The 20053-nt window shown below is 39.0% G+C and overlaps 1 protein-coding gene across 3 annotated transcripts in view; it reads right to left on the reverse strand.

Moving 5' to 3' along the window:
* Window positions 1-897: 897 nt before the first annotated feature.
* CDH6 (cadherin 6) overlaps window positions 898-20053 on the reverse strand; it is a 111163-nt gene continuing 92007 nt past the window's right edge. For 2 of the 3 annotated variants that reach the window (XM_067567905.1, XM_067567906.1), the window contains 6 exons: window positions 19049-19302; window positions 13108-13244; window positions 8494-8615; window positions 7508-7625; window positions 7161-7412; window positions 898-2466 (listed from right to left, as the gene is read on the reverse strand). In XM_067567905.1, coding sequence (XP_067424006.1) covers window positions 1976-2466; window positions 7161-7412; window positions 7508-7625; window positions 8494-8615; window positions 13108-13244; window positions 19049-19302 — 1374 coding nt within the window. In that variant the 3' untranslated portion in view covers window positions 898-1975. Of the gene's footprint in view, window positions 2467-7160; window positions 7413-7507; window positions 7626-8493; window positions 8616-13107; window positions 13245-13330; window positions 13412-19048; window positions 19303-20053 lie in introns of those variants that run through there. The other variant, XM_067567907.1, reaches the window with a different exon arrangement.

A 20053-nucleotide genomic window follows, 5' to 3' on the forward strand; every position in this document is an offset into this window, starting at 1 on the left:
TTTCCTTATCCCTTTTAGTTTGCTGCCTTTTAATTTTTGTTTTATTCTTGTATTATTGAAAAGGGTAGATTGGATCTACTGAATGGCCTTTAAATTGATTTGTTTATGGTTTCAAGGAAGGAATGAACAAAAATACCTAACAACCGGAGCTGATCCCACAAAAATATTCTACTATGGAAATTATATTATTGATATAAAATGAATGAGACTGGTTATATATGATGTATAAAGCAAAACTTCACTCTTTCCTGATAAGGTGTCATAACCTTAGGGTTGTTAAAGCTGTAATAATCTATTTCAGTTAATCTATTTCAGAAGACTGGATCTGAAACGTAATCAGTTACATAGTCCTCTTGTCACTCTAATACAAATGATACATTGCTGATTACTTTTGCATCATGCATGTGAGTTGCAAAGAAGAGACGCTGGCCTGTACTGAATCCTATAGCACCACATTTCTTGCCTGGACAAAAATGGCAGGCTTGGCAAGAAAATTAAGGAAACCAACTGAAAGATTCATGTTTAAAATGCTATCTCTTGGTGTAATTGAAACCTTTTAACAATTCTGGTTGATGCATTTGTAAAGACATGTTCTAAACCCTCCAGGTTCTAGCAACCAGAATAATGAACATTTTTGTTTACTTATGCATTCAGGGCTCAACTCCACAAAAATACATTAGAAATGAATTGCTGTGATGAGTTTAGCACTTTCTACCTTCAAAGTAATTTTCAAACTCTCTCTCTAACCTTTGTGACATCCCTGTGAGGTAGGCAATATTTTCCCATTTTACAGCTGGCAAAACTGAGACAGAGCCAGAATGCGACCTCATTTGCACTTGCTACCCTTGTCACGAGGCAGATAGTAGCCTCCTTAAAGCTTTTCATGCATCTGACGAAGTGGGTTGCAGCCCACGAAAGCTTATGCCCGCAGAAATTTGTTAGTCTTTAAGGTGCTACAGGACTTGTGTTGTTTTTGCTGTATACAGACTAACACGGCTACCCCCCTGGAACTCCTTAAAGCTATTACTCCTGTCCCAGGTCTGTGGGTGGGCAGAAGCAGAAGAATGGATGGAACCTGACTCTACCTTCCCTCACAGGAGCTGGTGTACCTGGAGAAAGTGACCTGTGCCAGGTATAGGATACAGCACAACTACATTCTACATCTTTGACTTGTGTCAAAACCACAGTCTAACCCAGAGTGACTTGCCCAATGCTACAAAGTCAGTCAGTGTTAAAATTGGGATAGTGCTTGGCAATTCTGTGCTTAGAGCTACAGACCACACACATCTCTCTGTGATTGTTGGGTAACAAAGATACAGGTATAGTGGTTTACAGAGAATTATATACATGGCGTTGGTATGATTCTATGATTTGGGAGCCAATGGCAGGTTCAAGAAAAATGTTTATAGTTGAATGGCAATTAGACGTCTTTAAACTCATGAATAAAATTTACTCTCATGTTGTCCTATAGCCTTGTCAGCTGATTCTAATTTTATAATAAATTCCTCCCCCACTACTTTTTACTATAATATTTAGGTTAAATCATAATACCTCAGTACATTAGGATGTGCAATACAAAATGGACAGAGCAATCATCTGAGCTGAATAATCTGAATACAGTAAGAAGATTAAGTGAGCTGGAACAGTAATATACTCCAATTTACAATATAAGCAGAACAAGAACAAATATTGCTGCCCTCCATTCCTGTTTCCCTCCCCTATCACTGTGCCTGTAAGACTGGCTTGGTAAAATGGATGCATTAAAAATTTCTTTAAAAAAAAAAATTGCCTCTTGAAAGCTCATAAAATTATACTAGAAAAAAGTTTTCTGACATTTGATCCACATAGACTGCAGTCATTAGACAACTGGAACTGATAGAATAGAGAGCCCTATCACAGAGCCATGGATAAATAGAAAGGAATAGCTACTTCACATATCTCAATGCTGTTTCTGGAAATCAACAAAGGCAACATATTAAGAGTCTTTATCACTGTCCACGCTGCCGTACATATCCGCCAGCTTTTTAAACCGAGGCCCCCAGTCACTGAGGTAATCATAGTCCTGATCTCCATCCGTAGTCACCGACTCTAAGGAGCTGAGGGATTCTGCCACAGAGCCATTACCTTCATATGCGTAGGTCGCTAACGAGTCATATGGGGGCGCAGTTGGATCTGTATCATTTTCCTTTAACCTTTGGTTAATGAAATCTCTGACATCGGTGTTATCTCGTACCACTGGAGTCCGGCGCGGCATAAAAAGTGCTTCTGGCACAATGTCTCTGCGTAATTTATTGTCTTCTATGGCTTCAGGATTCCTCAGTGTGCCAATATCAAAAGCCTGGGTGTCTTCCTCTCCACCGCCTTCATCGTTGTAGCTAACAATGTTGTCTCTGATGTCCTCTTTGGAGATTATCAAAGGTTCTTTCTTCCGCTGCCGTCTCAGCGCTGCAAACAGCACTACTGTAACTGGAACCAAAAATAAAATGGAGAGAAGGGGAGGAAGTTAATTGGCCACCCAATTAAAGCTAGACAACAATATTGTGCTTCTTGAACTCTAACTTTCAGAAGCTGTGCTGCAAAACTGCAAACTGGAATTTTGGGGTTTTCTGATTGTGCCTTGTCTGCCTGTGATCACTTTGGGAGCTGAGAGTGGGATAAATATTAGAAGAAAAAGGGTTTTAAGCTAGAGGGAAGAGTCCTATTTTGTCAGTGATGGCATTTTCCCTTAGTCACATAGCGGTTTCGCTCCATTAAAATGGCTAGCTCAGTCTCAAAGCAAAAACTCACCCCTAATGCTGTAATATACAGTGCAGATTAGGCTGAACACCTAAAATGCCATGAAACTTGCTTTAAGGAGAAGGCTAGTACCTCTTGGGGTATGATGAAAGATTAGCAAAGCTGCATCTCTAAACTATTGTTTCAGTAATTTTTTTCTTTTCCTGGAGAGAAGTGCTGCACATGGGGAAGATCCTCAGTTATCATAAATTGTCGTAGCTCTATTGACTTCATGGAACGTTGACAATTTACATGAGCTGCGGCTCTACCCCCAGAGGTTTTAACCAAAAGAACAAGTTGTTTTTTTTAATGTTATTATTTAATCACCAAAAAGCCAATGAAATTTCTCAAGCAGCTTTTCCACTCTTTAATACTTAGATGTGTAATCTTTTTGTGGTTTGTACCGAAGACCCCAATACTGCAATCATTTGTATGTGGGCAGTCTAGTACCGGCATAATGTCTCACTTACATCATTGCCGTTTTGCAGCAGCACAGAGGTCCATTTGCACAGTGCTCATTGCAGCACTGGGATCTATGCTAGCTAATTAGGAAGACACTTTCCTATTACCGTCTGAAGCCAAACTTTGGCTTATCTTGAGTCTACTTTTCATTTTTTTTTAAATGCCATACGAATGCTTTTCACTGAATACATATCAACAGCAACAATCTGGCACTGTATTCTTATTATTTGCATTCTAGGAGCCACTGCCATCGATCTGGGCCCCATTATGTTAGGTGCTGTACAAACACACTACAGAAAGATGGTTCTTGCTGCACTGCTCATAGTGATCTGTTCAGTACTAGAGTTGGGCAAATAACAGACTTTTCAGGTTGTTGGCAATTCTGAAAAATTGGGGAAAAATTGCTTGGGGTTGAAGAGAAACATTTTTAATTTTGGCAAATTGAAAAAAAAATTTAAAAAATTGTTTTGGGTCAAATGAAATGATGAAATGTTTCATTCAACCACAAATGAACCTTTTTGATTTCAAGCTTTTTTTATCGTGTTTAATTTTTTAAAAAACAGAATTAAAGGAAATTTGTAAATAGTCATTTTGAATGAAAAATCAAAATGTGACAATTAGAAAATGTTAGAACAAAACGTTACAATTTTTAAATTCATTTGTTGAAAAATGAACAATTCAGTGAAGTCAACATGAATTTGTGAAATGTTTTGGTGTAACTGAATGAGATGAAAAAAATTTCAGTTGAAAAATTTTGCCCAGCTCTACTAAATACTACTGCTTACAGATTGCATTTTTTACTTTTATATAAATATACCCTTCTGGGCCTGCCCCTTAAAACATTTATTGACTCACAATGGTGTATGGAATCTATTTCAGGGATTCAGCCCTTATTTTGTAGATCATCTTTCAGGCTGGCTGTACAAGATTCTTTACATAGCTAAAGATATAGTGTCAGAGTCTGCTTCTGCACCCTGTGTATGCTAAATTCCCATCACAGTCAGTGACAACTCTATGCACCTAACAGGTATAAGTTCCTATATTTTTTTTTATCGCTGCTATGTCTTTACTACTTAAGTGGAGAATTGCAGGTTCTCACATATGATGATGCTGATAACTTCTTATTTGTATTACGGTCCTAATCCACTTGGGGGCATCTCCATATGTGCTATAGAAACACATCATAAAAGACAATTCTTGTCTTAAAGAGTATACAATCTAAGGAACAATGTGGAAGTGTGGTGCTCGATGCAAGAGGAAAAGCAGGTCTATAAGGTAGTCTAGAGAAAACCATGAAAGATTGAAAAACAGTTTGAAAGGGATTCTGAAATGAGAGCCAATGGAACTTCTGCGGATAGGGATAATGTAGTCTTGCTTCTTTGCATTTTATGTATGTAATTATTATTGGGGCATCCTGCTAACAAAAATTTTAGTATACAGATAGTAGAATGATATATTTGTTAACAAGAATTAATACCATGTAGCTGATACTCCAAGAATTTTCTTCTATGCTGAAATTGTAAATAAAATTTCAGTACCAGGTAGATGCTAAAATCAAAGTATAATCAAGCTATCTTCATATCAAAATCAATTTTTAACGTTAGCTGGGATTTTCTAGAAAGCAGTCTGGACTTTCTCAACCTGCAAATAAAATCACCAGTCTGGAGGCACCTCACTTACAGACAGCCCCTCAACCTGAAGCAAATACTCACCAGCAACTGCACACAATACAATAGAAACACTAAACCAGGAACGTATCCTTGCAACAAACCCGTTGCCAACTCTGCCCGCATATCTACTCAAGTGACATCATCACAAGTCCTAACCACATCAGCCACACCATCAGGAGTTCGTTCACCTGCACATCTACTAATGAGATATATGCCATCATGTGCCAACAATGCCCCTCTGCCATATACATTGGCCAAACCGGACTGTCTCTACTCAAAAGAATAAATGGACACAAAACAGACATCAGGAATGGTAACATTCAAAAACCAGTAGGAGAGCACTTCAGTCTGGACGCTCAGTAACAGACTTGAAAGTCACCATACTTCAACAAAAAAACTAACTCCAACGCGAAACTGCAGAGCTGGAACTCATATGCAAATTTGACACTATCAGACTAGGTTTGAATAGAGACTGGGAGTGGCTAGCCCACTACAAAAAATAATGTTCCCTCTTGTGACATTCATACCTTCTCATCAACTGTCGTGAATGGACTCATCCACCCTGATGGAATTTACCTCGTTAACACTTGCCCTCCTCACTGTGATGTAACTCACCCATCCTTGCATGTGTGTATATACCTACCAAATTGAAGTTTCCACTTCATGCATCTGACAAAGTGGGTATCTGTGCATGAAAGCTTATGCCCAGATAAATTTGTTAGTCTTTAAGGTGCCACAGGACTCTCGCTGTTTTGCTAAAAACAGACTAACACGGCTACCCCACTGGAACTTATAAACATTGAAATTATGGTTCAGATCTGCCCAGGTCATTATTCCATGTGGAGTAATGTTTGCACCTACAAACCCTGCAACTAGATGGAAAACAGAAAATGACATAGTGTAGTTAATTGAAAATTTGCTTATGCTACATGGTACAGGCGCAATAATTGACATAAAGTGCTGCTGAGAGCAGGAAATCAATTATTTTCAATTGACATTAAACAGGAAATCATTTAATGTCAGATTGATATTACTGAACACAATGATATTTTTTTTTCCTGCTCAGTGAGTTGACATTAAGTGGGCTCCACCCTTACAAGTAATGACATCAAGTTTTAAAAGAAAAACTGTAATTGCAAATTAAGGGCAAGATTGTCATTTAACATACGAGGCAGTGCATATTTGTGAAGACCATGTTGAGAGCCACCAGGTGGTCTGTGGGTTCCCTCCCATCCTCTTGCTCCAGAGAGAGGCAAATGCTACTGGTAAACACCAGTAGCAGATTACTTCCTTTGCTAAGGTGATTAACCTGTTCTGCCCAGCATGTGGGGTGGGGTGGAGGGGAGGGAAGGGAAGGGAAGCACTGGTGCCATCTACTTCTGTCCATTTTCAGTCCACCTGCCTGGGAGAAAGACTAGCAGCACTGCCGAGATTTCTCTCTCCCCTTCCCTGCCCCTCCCATGCTGTTTCCAGGATATGGGTAGTTGGCTTCATACCCCATTACTTCTTTGGGCAGATAGGTAGAGCAACTGACAATGTCTCCCTAAGAGTCAACTTTTTAAAATCGCACCAGTTTTCAAAATGGCTTATTTTCCCAAAGTGGGCATTGTGTGCAGTGAAAAGCTAAGGGCCACACTGCTCCTGGGGTGTACACATGGGGTGTACGAGGGAATGGAAGAGTATGGGGGGAGGGATTTTTTTCCTCTCCCAGCTCTACAGTTTTGCAGCCAGACTATCAGTCCTCACTGACCCAGAATGGAAGGGAGAGGGGCTGGAGCATGGCCTGAGGGCTGCTCACTCTGAAAGCTGGCCAGGGTCCCACCCCGTTTGCATCAACGAGTGCTGGAAGGAGAGTATGGTGCATCCTTTTCAAAGGTGTTGGAGTTGTTCCACCTCACAATGTTTCTCCAGCACCCCTGCAGGCATTGTGGTTACCTCAGCATGGCTCATAAACTACAATGTAGTACTGTAAATGCAGCATGATACAACTGGTGGCTTTGATTTTTATTTACTGCCTTGTGTAGTCATCTGCATCTGCCCAAAGTGGGTGTAAAATGCTACTGCCTGTGTGAGTGGAAAACTGTGATCTGAGAGTGTCTTCTGCCCACTGGGCACTGATTTTATAAACTTCTCCTTTGGCACAGAATAATGCAAGAGAGATCTCTCCAATATGTCTTTAACGTGTAATGCCCCATCTTCCTTCCAGCAGTCCCCTTACTCCCCCAGGAAAAAAACCTCATCCAGGTCTATTACCTAGCAATATAATGATGCAGAGGAGAATGGCAATCAAAGCCCCAGTGCTCAGGCCAGTTGGATGGATCAGGGCTTCTGCATTACAAGACTGCATCTTCCCCCGATGGTCACAGGCACACACTCGAATTGTCACTGTTTCAGTACTGCTTTGGACTGGGTAGTCACTGTCCGATATCACCACAGGCAGAAGGTAAGTACTCATTTCATGTCGGTTATATCTGTTTTTTCTGGTGAAGATCCCTGCTGTGTTGTCTGAAAACACAAAGCAAATGTTACAGGAGTTCTCAACTGAGTGCTGAAAAAACCCTAAGAATAAATAATAAAATAAAGTCTTCCTAGGAATTTACCTCTGTTATCCTGGATTGTAAAGTTTGAGCCACTGGTTGCTTCTGGAGCCAAGGAGAATGAAAACTGGTGTCCAATGAAAGAATCATCCTTATCAACCGCACTTAGGGTCTGTATTAGCTGAAATGATAACAACAACATTTTCCTATGAAGTCTGTGGGCCTGATTCTCATTTACATTAAGGCTGCCAGTTCTAGAAGTGTTAAGTGGTCTTAAAATGGGGAGGGATATAATTTTCTTCCACTTTAAGGCCCTTGATTGTGCCAGAGGGGCCTTACTGTGAATGAAAATTGGGTCCTGTGCGTGCTTCATCAAACTATCATACTGCAGCCCTTCAGTCCAATAACTTAATCTTCTTGGGACCTGGCTTGAGAAGTCTATGGAGTTCAGGGGACTGCATGGTGTGGTGCCATCCCAAGTGGGTGGAAAATCCTCAGTGGCAACAAGGTGTAGAAACAAAGGCTGAGACAGCAAAGCTGATTAGGTTATTTAGCCACACAAATCCTATTAATTTTTAAATAGGAGCTGTGTGGCTGAATCCTCTAGAAAATCTGCTGTTTTGAACCATCAAGCAACAGATCTTGCAGATGGGAACTAGAGCAATCTGGCAGCATGGAGCTAATTTACAAGGCAGGACTTTTGTTCAGACCTGTAACCGTTCTTCAAGAGAGATGATGGAAGCACTGTGACATACAGATGCAGAAGCCCATATTCAAGGACAGAAGGAGGGAACTGAATTGTAGATAGCATGACACACTACAAGAAGCAACCACATTTAACTATGTAAAACACACTGTTACTTCAGATACAAGAATGCTAAATATAATCAGATATGACACAGTCACTGTTTAATTTAATTTTGCACGGTGACAGCTCATTGCAACACAAAGCACACCTCCTGATGAGGTGATGCAAGAGTAATGCCTAAACAGAATTCATTTTTAATAGTTTTCTTTTAATTATTATGGAGTGCAAACAATCAACGCACCTGTTCTGCCTTTGCATTTTCACAGACGAAGGTCTCATAAAACATAGCAAATTCTGGGGCATTGTCATTTACATCGAGAACTTTAATGAACACAGGGGCACGGCTGCTTTGTTTTGGGTTGTCTGCAATGATAAAAATAGAAAGAAAGGGAAAGCTATATAGTGTGCATAGTACTCAGTCCTGGGGAAGAAAAGGATAGAGAAGGGGCTCCTTCCTTCAAGTGTTTGTTTATACATGGAGATTTTATTCATGTTCATGCAATCTATCGACTTCAGTGGAACTAATTATGAGGCCATTCTTCATATCTTTATGCACATGAATGACATTATGTGTGTTTACATTTTTGCAGGATCAGGGCCTATGTGTGGATAGATTACTTGTGTGAGTAGTGGGGGGAGAAGGGAATGGGCCCAATGTTTATAAAGTGCTATATAAACACCAATTTTTATTATGACTGATATTTTCTGACCTTTTTCAGATTGATCTTTGCTGCTATTCCAGAGCTGACACTAAAACACATCAGCTGAGAAACATAAGTCCTACGTAGTGCATTGCTTACTTTTCCCATAGGAGCTGCATAAGGCACTAAGAGTGATAGACTAAAATACATTCTTCTTTTAAAAAAATTCTTGAGTTTAAAATATTAATGGAAATACTGTTTATGTCACAAAAAAGAAGCAATTTGGAAAATTCTCATAAATCCAAATCAACTTCAGTGATGATAAAAGAAAAGCAAACAATGAATTTGGCTCTTCTAGTTTTAAAATGAATAAAAAAGACAGTTTTAGTGAGAGCATCATCACAATCAAAATAAAAATCTGCAAGTACAGGTTGCCAGTTATTTTATTGGGATTTCTTCATTTCCTAGATTGGTTGAATTGCTCTAAAGAACCATACTCTCTATAATAATAATAATAATTGTACAGATCATTAATGAATCTTAAACAAAGGCAAAAATATTCTAATAAAAGAGATTAATTCAATACAGCAACTCTTGAGCCTTTTATATATATAAAAGCATTCACTGGAGTGTTTTTGGTAGAATTTGGTTTTAATATTCACCTGTTATTTTATTACTTTATATTCACAAAATTGAATATAAAGTATATATTTGCATGCACCAAAATAGGTACTTAAAAAAAGAATTTTGTGATTTTGGCCTAATATTGTGCTTTAAACCTATAAGTTCCATTGAAGTTAATATGATTTCATTGGCTATAAAGCATTTTTTAATTTGGGTCATTGGACTAAATTAATCTCATGTGTAAAATAACACTCAGAGTGTAAATATAATATAGACTAAGCTGAAATCTATGCTAAAATGTAGTTTTAAAGCTTTTACAATTTTAAATTTTAAAAATTAAAAGTTTAAAAGTTTGAATCTTTATAATGGGCAAAATCCAAGTTCCTAATTTTAATTTTCATGGTGACGAAGGTTTTACACCAACATGTATTTTCTAGGAATGCACTCAAGTATAATAGTATGCCTGTGAGGGTTTTCCCATCAAGCTTAATTATACTTACTTTGCATGCTGCTTTGTACAAGCAACTACACATTTTTATTTGTTTCAAGTTGGCTCTGTGTCTAAAAAATTTCAAAATAACAATATAATAAATAGGAAAACTTTTATGAAAAATACGTAAGTCAAAGTCACACACACACACCTTTTTCTTCAGAGATATATAACAGTTATGTAGATCCAATGTATTTATACAAACTTCAAGTCTCACTGCTCTTTCTTTTCTCCCTCTGAACCCTTTTCAACATTATTTAATAAGAGATGTTTAACTTCTCCTTGTTTTCTGTCACTTAATTGTAATTAGGCTGTCCAGCAAAAAATACTACTGTATGGAGCAGGCAGCTTCCTCATCTTGATTCATAATATAAACACATCTTCTTAGTTATGGATGTAGCTTTTGTCAATCCACAGACTGAAATCCTAAATTTCACCTGATTGTGGTTTTCAAGTTTCTTTTGCAGTGCAAAACCTAGTGGATATTTCCCAATTTAAGTGTAAAGGTTTAAACTATCTTCCGAATTTCATTAGGCAGGCAGGATGGTCCTATAGCTATGAACTGGAAGCATCTGCAGCTCCCACTGACTTCACTTGGAGTTGAAGGTGCTGTGCATCCCTGAAACGCAGGCCCAAAGGCCTAGATCCTCAGAAGTATTGAGGTGCCTAACTTCCATTGATTTCCACTGGAATTAGGTGCCTAAATACCTTTGAGGAGCTGAGCTACTGTGTCTCCAGGTGAACACCCCAAAATTGAGGCACCCTAACGTATTGGATATTTTAAAAATGTTGGCCATAACCATTCTGTTTCTCCACGTTTTCCCCCTCTGTAAAATGAAGATAACTATACTCACGATTGTAAAGTGCTTCTCTTTATGACTTTAGAAAGATACTGGTAATTAATGTGAAGGGAGTACACTTCAGTGGGAATGTACTTGCTGATGCTAATTTGCCTTAGCATTTCTCTTAGTTTAATTTCCTGAAATGCATCTATAATATGATGGAAAGGTTCATTACTAACATCAATTGCTGATTAGCTTTAGTGGGGGTCGGGCTAAGGAGCTATATAGCTAGCCCAGCTTTGAAAGAATCAGTCCAGCCTTGGAGCCTGAGGTCCTTTTCAACTTTAGAAGATTTAGTCAACCAGGGACTGGGAGTTCGGCTTAGGGCCTGGTTTATTCCAGCTATCAGAGGCACTCCAGCCTGGAAGCCTGGCTTAGGTGATGCCTGCTCTACTTAAGAAAGGGTGAGGGCTTGTCTTCTTGGTGCATGAGTCTGCACCCGAAGGCTATTCTAGAATGCTCTAGCGGGTTGCACGCTCACTGGGTGTGAATGTGGTACGGTTAGAAATGGCACTACCTTAGCGTGCCCTGAAGAACTTTTGGTGCGTGCCAGTAGGGACCACAAGGGCCAGTTAGTGTGAGCCACGCTCATGCATGATAGAATTTACACTCCTCTTGTGCAGTCAAATGAACCATGCAGGCAAGCACTCACGGTACCTTTGATGATGCTGACACCTAAGCAGAAGCTTGCTCTAGCCTGGAAAAATTTAGTCCAGAGGGGATGCTTGGCTTAAGCAGAGCCCCACATCAGACCTGATGAAAGATTATGTTCAGACTGGAAGCCCAGCCGAGTCAAAGGCTTACTCTAACTTGGGAGAGAAGGGAGGGATTACAGCTCACTCATTATGGAGCTACTGTAATCAATTTTATTTCAGTGCCTATGGAACCTAAACTTTTACAGAAAGTACGTTTTTACAATCATTTTCTTAAAGCTTTTTTTAGTTTTTCCTGCTTCTTTCCTGTTTGCCGTATCCAAGTCTGTAACTCACAGATCACCCACTTTGGGCCACTATATGTGAGTGTCAAATGATCTAAGGCAGCGGGGCCCTACCACCAACTAGTGGAAGAGTTTTGTATCCTAGATCCACAAATTGAGTATAAAAGAGAAACGAGCAAAGAATTTTTTAGAAAGGAAGGAAGAAAGCTTAAATAACCCAAATCATCACTATTCTTTATAATCCTATCCTATAGGCTCAGTCATTCTTTGTTACATTAGACAATTTTCATCTTAGAAGCCTGCTACAGAGTAAAGAAGAGAAGGAGTCAAGTATTCACTAGTTGCATATTTTTCCCCCTAGAGGTTGAATGACTTGCTATATATCCACATATATATAATATATAAGAAAGTATGGCCTATAGTTGCTTTATACCAAGTTAAAAAGAAGTGTCCTGACACTTCCAAAAAAAAGCATCCAAACTTTTGAACCTTTATACGGCCAGAGATCCATTATCCTTCCATCATCATTCCATCATGCTTCAATCAAATCCAGCCCTAGCATACAGGGATGCAACTCCACAAAAGTGAATAGAATTGCACCCGCTGATGCCAGCATTTGCAGCATGTCTCAAGACAGAAAGGAGATATGTAATTAAAATATTAGTATAAAGGGTTTTGGGTTTTTTTTTTAATTGAGGCTGCCTGACTCACACAGACCTGATATACCTCTCAGGCAGCCTCTCTCGCGAAACAATTAACACTATTGGTACCACCACAGAGATTCCCTAAGTCTGGGCCTAAAATAATGGAATGGCTTAGTATCTATGGATGGGAATTTCAAAGGATCCTCGGGAGTTAGATGCCTAATTCTCACTGAATTTTAATGGGATTTGGGCACCTAGCTCCCTTTAGGCTCCCTTAAAATTCCCAAACGACACACTACAGAATTGATTTTGGCTACATTATGTGCATTATTTTCCTTCTATCTTGTTTTCTGTATACAACTTGTTGGAAGTCAGCAAATGCTATTCCAATTAAACAATGACTCAGAGCATTTTTCCAGTCAGGTTGATTCAGAAACACGGAAGTGTTCACTTTCTTCCTGTTCAGATACAGAAGTTGTCTCCTCATAAGCTGTGCCCCTAGGAAAAAGTAAAAAAGGAAGCGCAGAGCATCTTTTTCAGCCTTTCCCTTTCTTGATTAGTATCGAGCAGGCCCATCCATACAGCCTGACATCTTCCCAGCAGTGGTTTACACACACTCAGCTAGAAGGCTAAATTCATTACATCAGAGACAGCAGTGATATTTAGGTGCGACTTACTGATCTCTGCTGCTATTACTGTAATGTTGTGCCATAGCAATGTTTCCCGGTCAAGGGGTTTTGAAGTAAATATTGAACCGTTTCCAGAATTGATGTTGAATACTCTGTCCATATCAGTGTGCCGATCTACGGAATATCTGAAAATACAGAGACCGTGGTTAGAAAACTGCCTTTACTTTAATTTTTGTTTTTAAACTATTTCCTAAGACTAGACATCAAATACCTAGTAAATGAGTTGCCTTTTTGTTTTCAGTGCAGACTTCAGCATCTTGATATATTCATACAAAGAGTCTGTTCTGAGCTGTTGGATAATGACATATTGGAGGGTTTGATTTAGAAGGTGGGGCATTGTCACTGAATAAATGAATTACTGCAGAATTTACATATTTCTGAGAAGCATCAAAGGTTTGCCTTTTAGTGAGAAATGTGGAGACTGTATCTTGAAAGATATGACATTCATTTATTTTAAGGCTGAATTGGCTTTCCCATTATAAATCCCTCTTTTCATTGTCTGATAGCTCAACTCTTTCAAATCACTTTTTATACAGTTTGTCAGCTGGGGTGCAATTTTTCTTTCACTCCCTCCCCAAATGGTATTGGTTTAAAAAAATAACAGCAAACCCAGAGATTCGTGTAGGTGATTATTCATTCCATGGTAAATGCTACATATATGTATGTTCTAGCACATTAAAGAATAATCCCATGTGTTTCTTAGTTGGGAATAGCTAGAGATTGATCTGAACACCACTGAACTTTGGGGGCATTTAGAATCTGAATATGGATTTGAATTTCTTATCTAACCCCTTTCTCTTTTTATACTGAGCTGAATCTAAATCTTGGAGATGAATGTCCCTGATTCTTGTGAGGGGGTTCTGATCTCCAGAGCCAAATATTGCTGCTCAGGTCCATCTCTTGTTAAAATGAAATTGCAATATAACAAAGATATGTCGGAAAAAACTTCTCTCATCTCACTATGGCAGAACTAGACTATTACTCTGCTCTTACTCTGGGCTCAGTCATGAGTTGACCTATATGCCTGTGCAGGTGAGCGAAGAGGTCTAAGGTGTCCCTCTTTGCTTTCCTGTGTGGGCTACTTGTAACGCAGGTCACAATGATGCAGCTGGGTGGGTACAAGTGGGGAGTGGTCAGAGCCTTCATTAAGCCAGCATGTTGAGGGGAGTAAGTTGTGCCAGGAAAATGACTGGTGAAGTTTACTTCCTCTGTAGATTCAGAATTTCTATCCCACAGAAAAATTTGACTTTTCATTCTGATTTGGAATGAAAAGAAATTTCAAAAGATTGGGATTTTCCACAGGATAGAAACTCCTTTTTCTGACCAGTGCTTGTAACACGGCCCTGGTTCACCAAGGTTCTTAAGCATGTGCCTAGGTTTATGCAGCATATAGTGCATTTATTCCCACCCACCCATGTGATACAGTGTCTGGGAACAATGGAAAAACCCTTTGTATCCCATTCTTGAGCTCTTCTGAACTTATCACAACCATAACTTTGAGGCTTCCTTCAATATATTAATATTTATTATTTTAAAATATGAGCTGTCACAAGTCTCTACGCACATTAGGTCAGTTGTACAGCAGGAATTTAAACACCATAAAGCAATAATAGAGAACAGTGTCTTGATGAAATACTAATTTTATTTCTTCATATCCGAGAGAAAATGCATACAAGATCAGTGCAGTTACAAATGTATTCTAATTATACCATTAACCCTGACCTAGAAGGATGCTTTTAATAAACTGGACTGTCAGTTCTGTCTCTCAGTTTATATAATCCTGGGTCTCTTTTGATCAAGGACTGCTAATTATGCAGAATTGGTGGTGATTTTGATTTATGGATCATAACCCACTATGAATTAAGCAGACAACATCAAACTCATTTTCACATTTCTTTAATGAAATTACTCGTGCGTATATGTCAGATTTCAGGACTTTATACCCTTCAAACCCTGGGTAATTGACAAGCTAGAAGGTTAATAAATATATGTATATTCCACTGTACCCTTAAACATAAATATAAGAGACGAAAAAAGAGAGAAGCCAATACATGCAAGTAAGTTGTCAGTAAAATACATAAATGCAAGACTTAATTTTGTTTGTTTGCAGATTATTTTCATCTGGGATACTTGAGCTAAATCAGCCACAGCAGGGAAGCAGTTCCAATAAATGATGAACTACATTATGCCTCTGAGGAGTTACAACAGCAAAAACCTCAACTAGAGACGTAAAGAAAGATCTGCTAATGCCAGAAGCAGCACGATTTATTTTTTTTACACAGGAAGAATTGAGAGATTGAGAATATTATCTCTGTTTACTCATTTTCACTAACACAACTGGATGATGGGGTGTTGTTTAGCACTATACTGATATTGTCTGTGTGTCAGTACTTGTACATCCACGCACACATTAATTGTGTATTTTTGTCCTTTTGTAATGTTGTTCTGCAGCTAGGAGACCTATTGGTGAGGTCCAGGCTGATGAAATGTGGCTCCATTGATAATGTGTAGATGGTGATCAGTTCACTTCTGGCTATTGCAGATATTTCTGCAATGTTCACTTCTTAGTCTTCTTTTGCTTCATTGTCTTCTGATACTCAGCAGCTTGCTGTCTAATACAACCACAAGTCAAGTAGATTTGTGGGTCAGGAAAGGATGCAAGTGAATTTTTCATAATGCATTTTCATAATGACATTATGAAACATTCTATAATGGAAGGTCAAAGGGTCTTTCAGCTAACCGAGTTAGGGCTCAGTGTTTTTTTAAAAGGTAAAATATCCACTCAGGGGGGAAAAAAATGGAAGGTTTTCATTGTAACATCAAGTGTATAAAGATTTCATTTCTGACTGTCAAGGGCAATTGACAAGTAAGTAACAAGTTCATACACATACAGTCTAATTGCATCCTCCCTCAAGATTGAAGTGGAAGTCAGATTTAGTATCTACACTTGTGATGGGAAAAAACCACACCCTATCAAGAATATGGAACATCTGCCTGTGCTCCCAAATCTTGGGAGGTCCCACAAGATATCAGCACCACCAAAATCCCATTAGTATCAAATTGTTGGCAAGCCTACATCTCATAGGCTAGTGGTTGCTTGGTTTCCTCTTCTTCCTTGCACTTGTTCCTGTTCTCCTCTCACTTCCTTTACTTCCGTTGTCTCAATCTTTTCCTTATTTCTCTCTTTTCCTCCTTTGGTTTTCATTTTAGACAAATCAATAAGATGTTTACTGATTTTCATTACCCTACTCTCCAATAAGCTGTTACCCTCACCTTGTAAAATAAATGTTGTTTGTTTTAAATAATATCAACTACCTAGGACCACACTATAAATCTAAATATTTCCCTTTGAAGTTTTCCATCCATTGTTATGTTTGCACATAGTAGTAGTGGGTCAGGTCCTCTGCTTGTATGGGCTCTGTCCCATATGCTTTTTCTGGGGCAAGTCATGGCCTGGCTTGCATAATTGTACAGAGGAGTAAGGAGGTGTCTGATACCCCCTTATGCAGATTAGTTATAGATAAGGAAGATAGGGCCCAAAATTATATAGCTTTGTTCCTGGTTTTTTTAAGGCAAATAAAACTTGGTGGTGTGTACTGCAAATGAATTCTTGTGTGCAGCTCTTAACATACAGGAAGCAGGATCCACAGAGGCACTACATTCCTTTCCCCTCCTGCACCACTCTGTGAGAGATGGTTGGAGGAAATGGGTGCTGGATGGGGCCTTCCACGAGCTAATATGTCTGTATGTTGACATGCTGGAGAACATACACTGTGCCATGTGTAGACCCAGTGCAGTTTACTTTCTCCCAGGGCTCCTCCAGGGCCAGCACAACACTGTGCTACCCCTTACAACAAGCAGGTTGTGTACTCACACTCTAGCTTTCTGGAAGTTTGCAGTTTTTGGATCCGCTAATATGGCAATTAGTACGATAAAGGACAAAGGGCCTACTCAGTGCCATTCTTTCATCATGAGGTTGTGCTGATTAGAGATGTTTCTCTAGTAAAGTTCTATTTTTTCTCTTTTACTTTTTCATTTTGTTCGCTTTGAAACAAAATTATGGAAAAGGTACAGAGAAGGGCAACAAAAATGATAAGAGGCATGGAACAACTTCCATATGAGGGGAGATTAAAAAGACTGGGACTGTTCAGCTTGGAAAAGAGAGAACTAAGGGGGGGGACATGACAGAGATCTATAAAATCATGAAATGTGTGGAGAAAGTGAATAAGGAATTGTTATTTACCCCTTCATACAACACAAGAACCAGGGGGTCACCCAATGAAATTAATAGGCTGCAGGTTTAAAATAAACATAAGGATGTAATTCTTCACACAACACTCAGTCAACCTGTGGAACTCATTGCCAAATGGTGTGAAGGCCAAAAGTATAACTGGGTTCAAAAAAGAATTCGATACGTTCATGGAGGATAGGTCTAGCAATGGCTATTAGCCAACATGGTCAAAGATGCAACTCCATGCTTTAGGCGTCCCTAAGTCTCTGACTGCCAGATGCTGGAACTTGATGATGGGACGGATAAATCAATAATTGCCGTGTTCAGTTCACTCTGTCTGAAGCAGCTGGCATTAAGCCAGGATACTGGGATACTGACCCACTACTGCCATTCTTATATAAAATTTGTCATGTGATAGGAAAGATTGTCTGGGTCGCTAAAACAAAAGAGTGGGTGTCAGTCTCTGACACAAGATTACTATTTTACCTCATTATTAATTTATTTTTATTGCAATAGCTCCTAAGAATCCCAACACAAAGCAGGAGCTCCTTGTGCTAGGTGCTGTACAAACAAAGAACAAAAAGACAGTCCATCCCCAAAGAGCTTACGATCATTTCTGCATTAGTTTCCTCATCAGTAAAATGGAGGTAATACTTACCTATCTCAGAAGGTGGGTTGACACTTAATGTTTTAAAAGCACTTTGAGATGTGTCAATTGAAGATGCATTGTAGAAGTGCAGTATAATTACACTTAAAACTTAATTTTATGACCTCTGCTTTTATCAAATTCCCTTTTCTCTTTTGTATTTTCCCCCATTTATAGGAAAGTTTTGAGTATTCCCACCCATGACTGCTATAAAACCAAGGTGCACCTGTGTTTTAAATGCTAGTGGTAACGTATGTTGCTATTGCAAGTAACTACGCAATGTATTTTTCTTGTCCCATTGTGATTGATGATCTGTTTTAATGTACTAACAAGCGGGAGTCATATCGTAAAATTCCTCTCCTGCTCCGTATAAAATACATTTTAAAAACTGTTTGATCATTTTTCTTAGAAAGACCTTCATGGTATAAGCTACACAGTAGTTGTGTTCTTGTTCATGTCATTTGCTAGTTCATGAAAAACAGGGGCTCAGCTTTAATGATTCTGAACTTCAAATTTCCTCTCAAAATTAATTGCCTAGTGACTTACATAATTTACAAAGTCTGTGAGGCTGATTGTAGACTTGCTTACACCAGTGAATAACTTCTCTTGAAGTGAATGGAATTGCACTAATATAAATGAGACCCCATTCTGTGTAGGTGCGTGTGAATATGAGGTTGTACACACAGTGTACAAGAATTATTCAGTTTTACATTTTCTAGTTGCAGAAAGGCAATTGTGGTATTCTTTAAGCTTCCCTTCTTGTTTGTTAGTGTAGCTAATGACTCAGGAGTAGTGAGGTAATACTAGTTGTTGGAGGCCCTGCAACACAAGTTACAAAAGCAATTGAAATGCAAATCAAGTTGTAAGTAATGAGCATGCACACATGCTCATGCATGTACAATGTATGCATGTGTATATGTTTACCATATACGGTATATAAGATACACTTCATTGTTAAAAGGAACGGTGTTTTGCATGCAGATGTTCAAATAGAAACAAATATAAAGCATTCAAAAAGACAATAGAAGTGAGCTGAAATAGTCTATGCTTACTTGACAGGATTTTTTGCAACATCAGGGTCCTGGGCTGTTACAGTTCCTATAATACTATTTATAGGTACATCTTCTTTCACTTCTAGTATGTATGCTGGTCTGCTGAACACCGGGGGCTCATCCACATCCTCCACCAGAATTCTGACTGTAGTGGAGTCCTTAAATGGCCCCAAGTAGAGGAATCGGGGATCCACGTGAGTGTTGGTAGCCTCCACTTTCAGAATATACAGCCTTTTCTTTTCAAAGTCCAAAGCCTTGGAAAATAAATAAGGGTCGTGAAACAAAAAAACAACAAACCAAGCAGATGTTTCTGGGAACTGACCATTTAAAGCCACTTCAGGCAGTATCTAGCTGGACGGAATGAACTGAGGATGTACTGAAGGGTGCTCTGAGACCTACCGGAAGACCCTCCTTACTATTCTATTCCAAGACAAAACGGAAGGGTTGGTTTGAGATTTTTTTGTTTTTGTTTTTGTTCTCCCTGCTATTTCTGGAGTATACTGCAAAATCCTCATGTGCTAGAGAGGAATGCTGTGCCTGAGACACATACAAATGTATGCTCACCAACACAAAACATTGGCATTATACCAAGGTTGTGCCAGCTGTCAGGTATTTTCAAATCAATCCCAAGGGGATGCCCCTGTCTCTCATCCCTAATTAATGGTCTCTCTGTGTCTCTCTTACACACCCCTGTGTTCCCCTTTTAAAATTGAAGGTCTTTGGGGCGGCAGTGACTGTGTCTTCCTGTATGTTTGTATAAGGCCCAATAAAAGACCTGACTGGGAACTCTGAGTGCTGCCACCATAGAAATAGGTTAACAACACATGATAATACTGTACTCTATAGTTATACCTCAATATTTGTATTGTGGTAGTTCCCAAAAGCCCCAGTCAGGTTGTGGCACATTGTGTTAGAAGCTGGGAGTAGACACAAAATAGCCAAAGGGGCAGAGGGACACTGATTATTTCTCTTGGTTAACCTAGCACTTTCCTAATAAGTAGAGCA

This window comes from Emydura macquarii, unplaced genomic scaffold (assembly GCF_026122565.2).
Source record: "Emydura macquarii macquarii isolate MOO-44397 ecotype Brisbane River unplaced genomic scaffold, CSIRO-AGI_Emac_v2 contig_2825, whole genome shotgun sequence".
Classification (NCBI taxonomy): domain Eukaryota; kingdom Metazoa; phylum Chordata; order Testudines; family Chelidae; genus Emydura; species Emydura macquarii.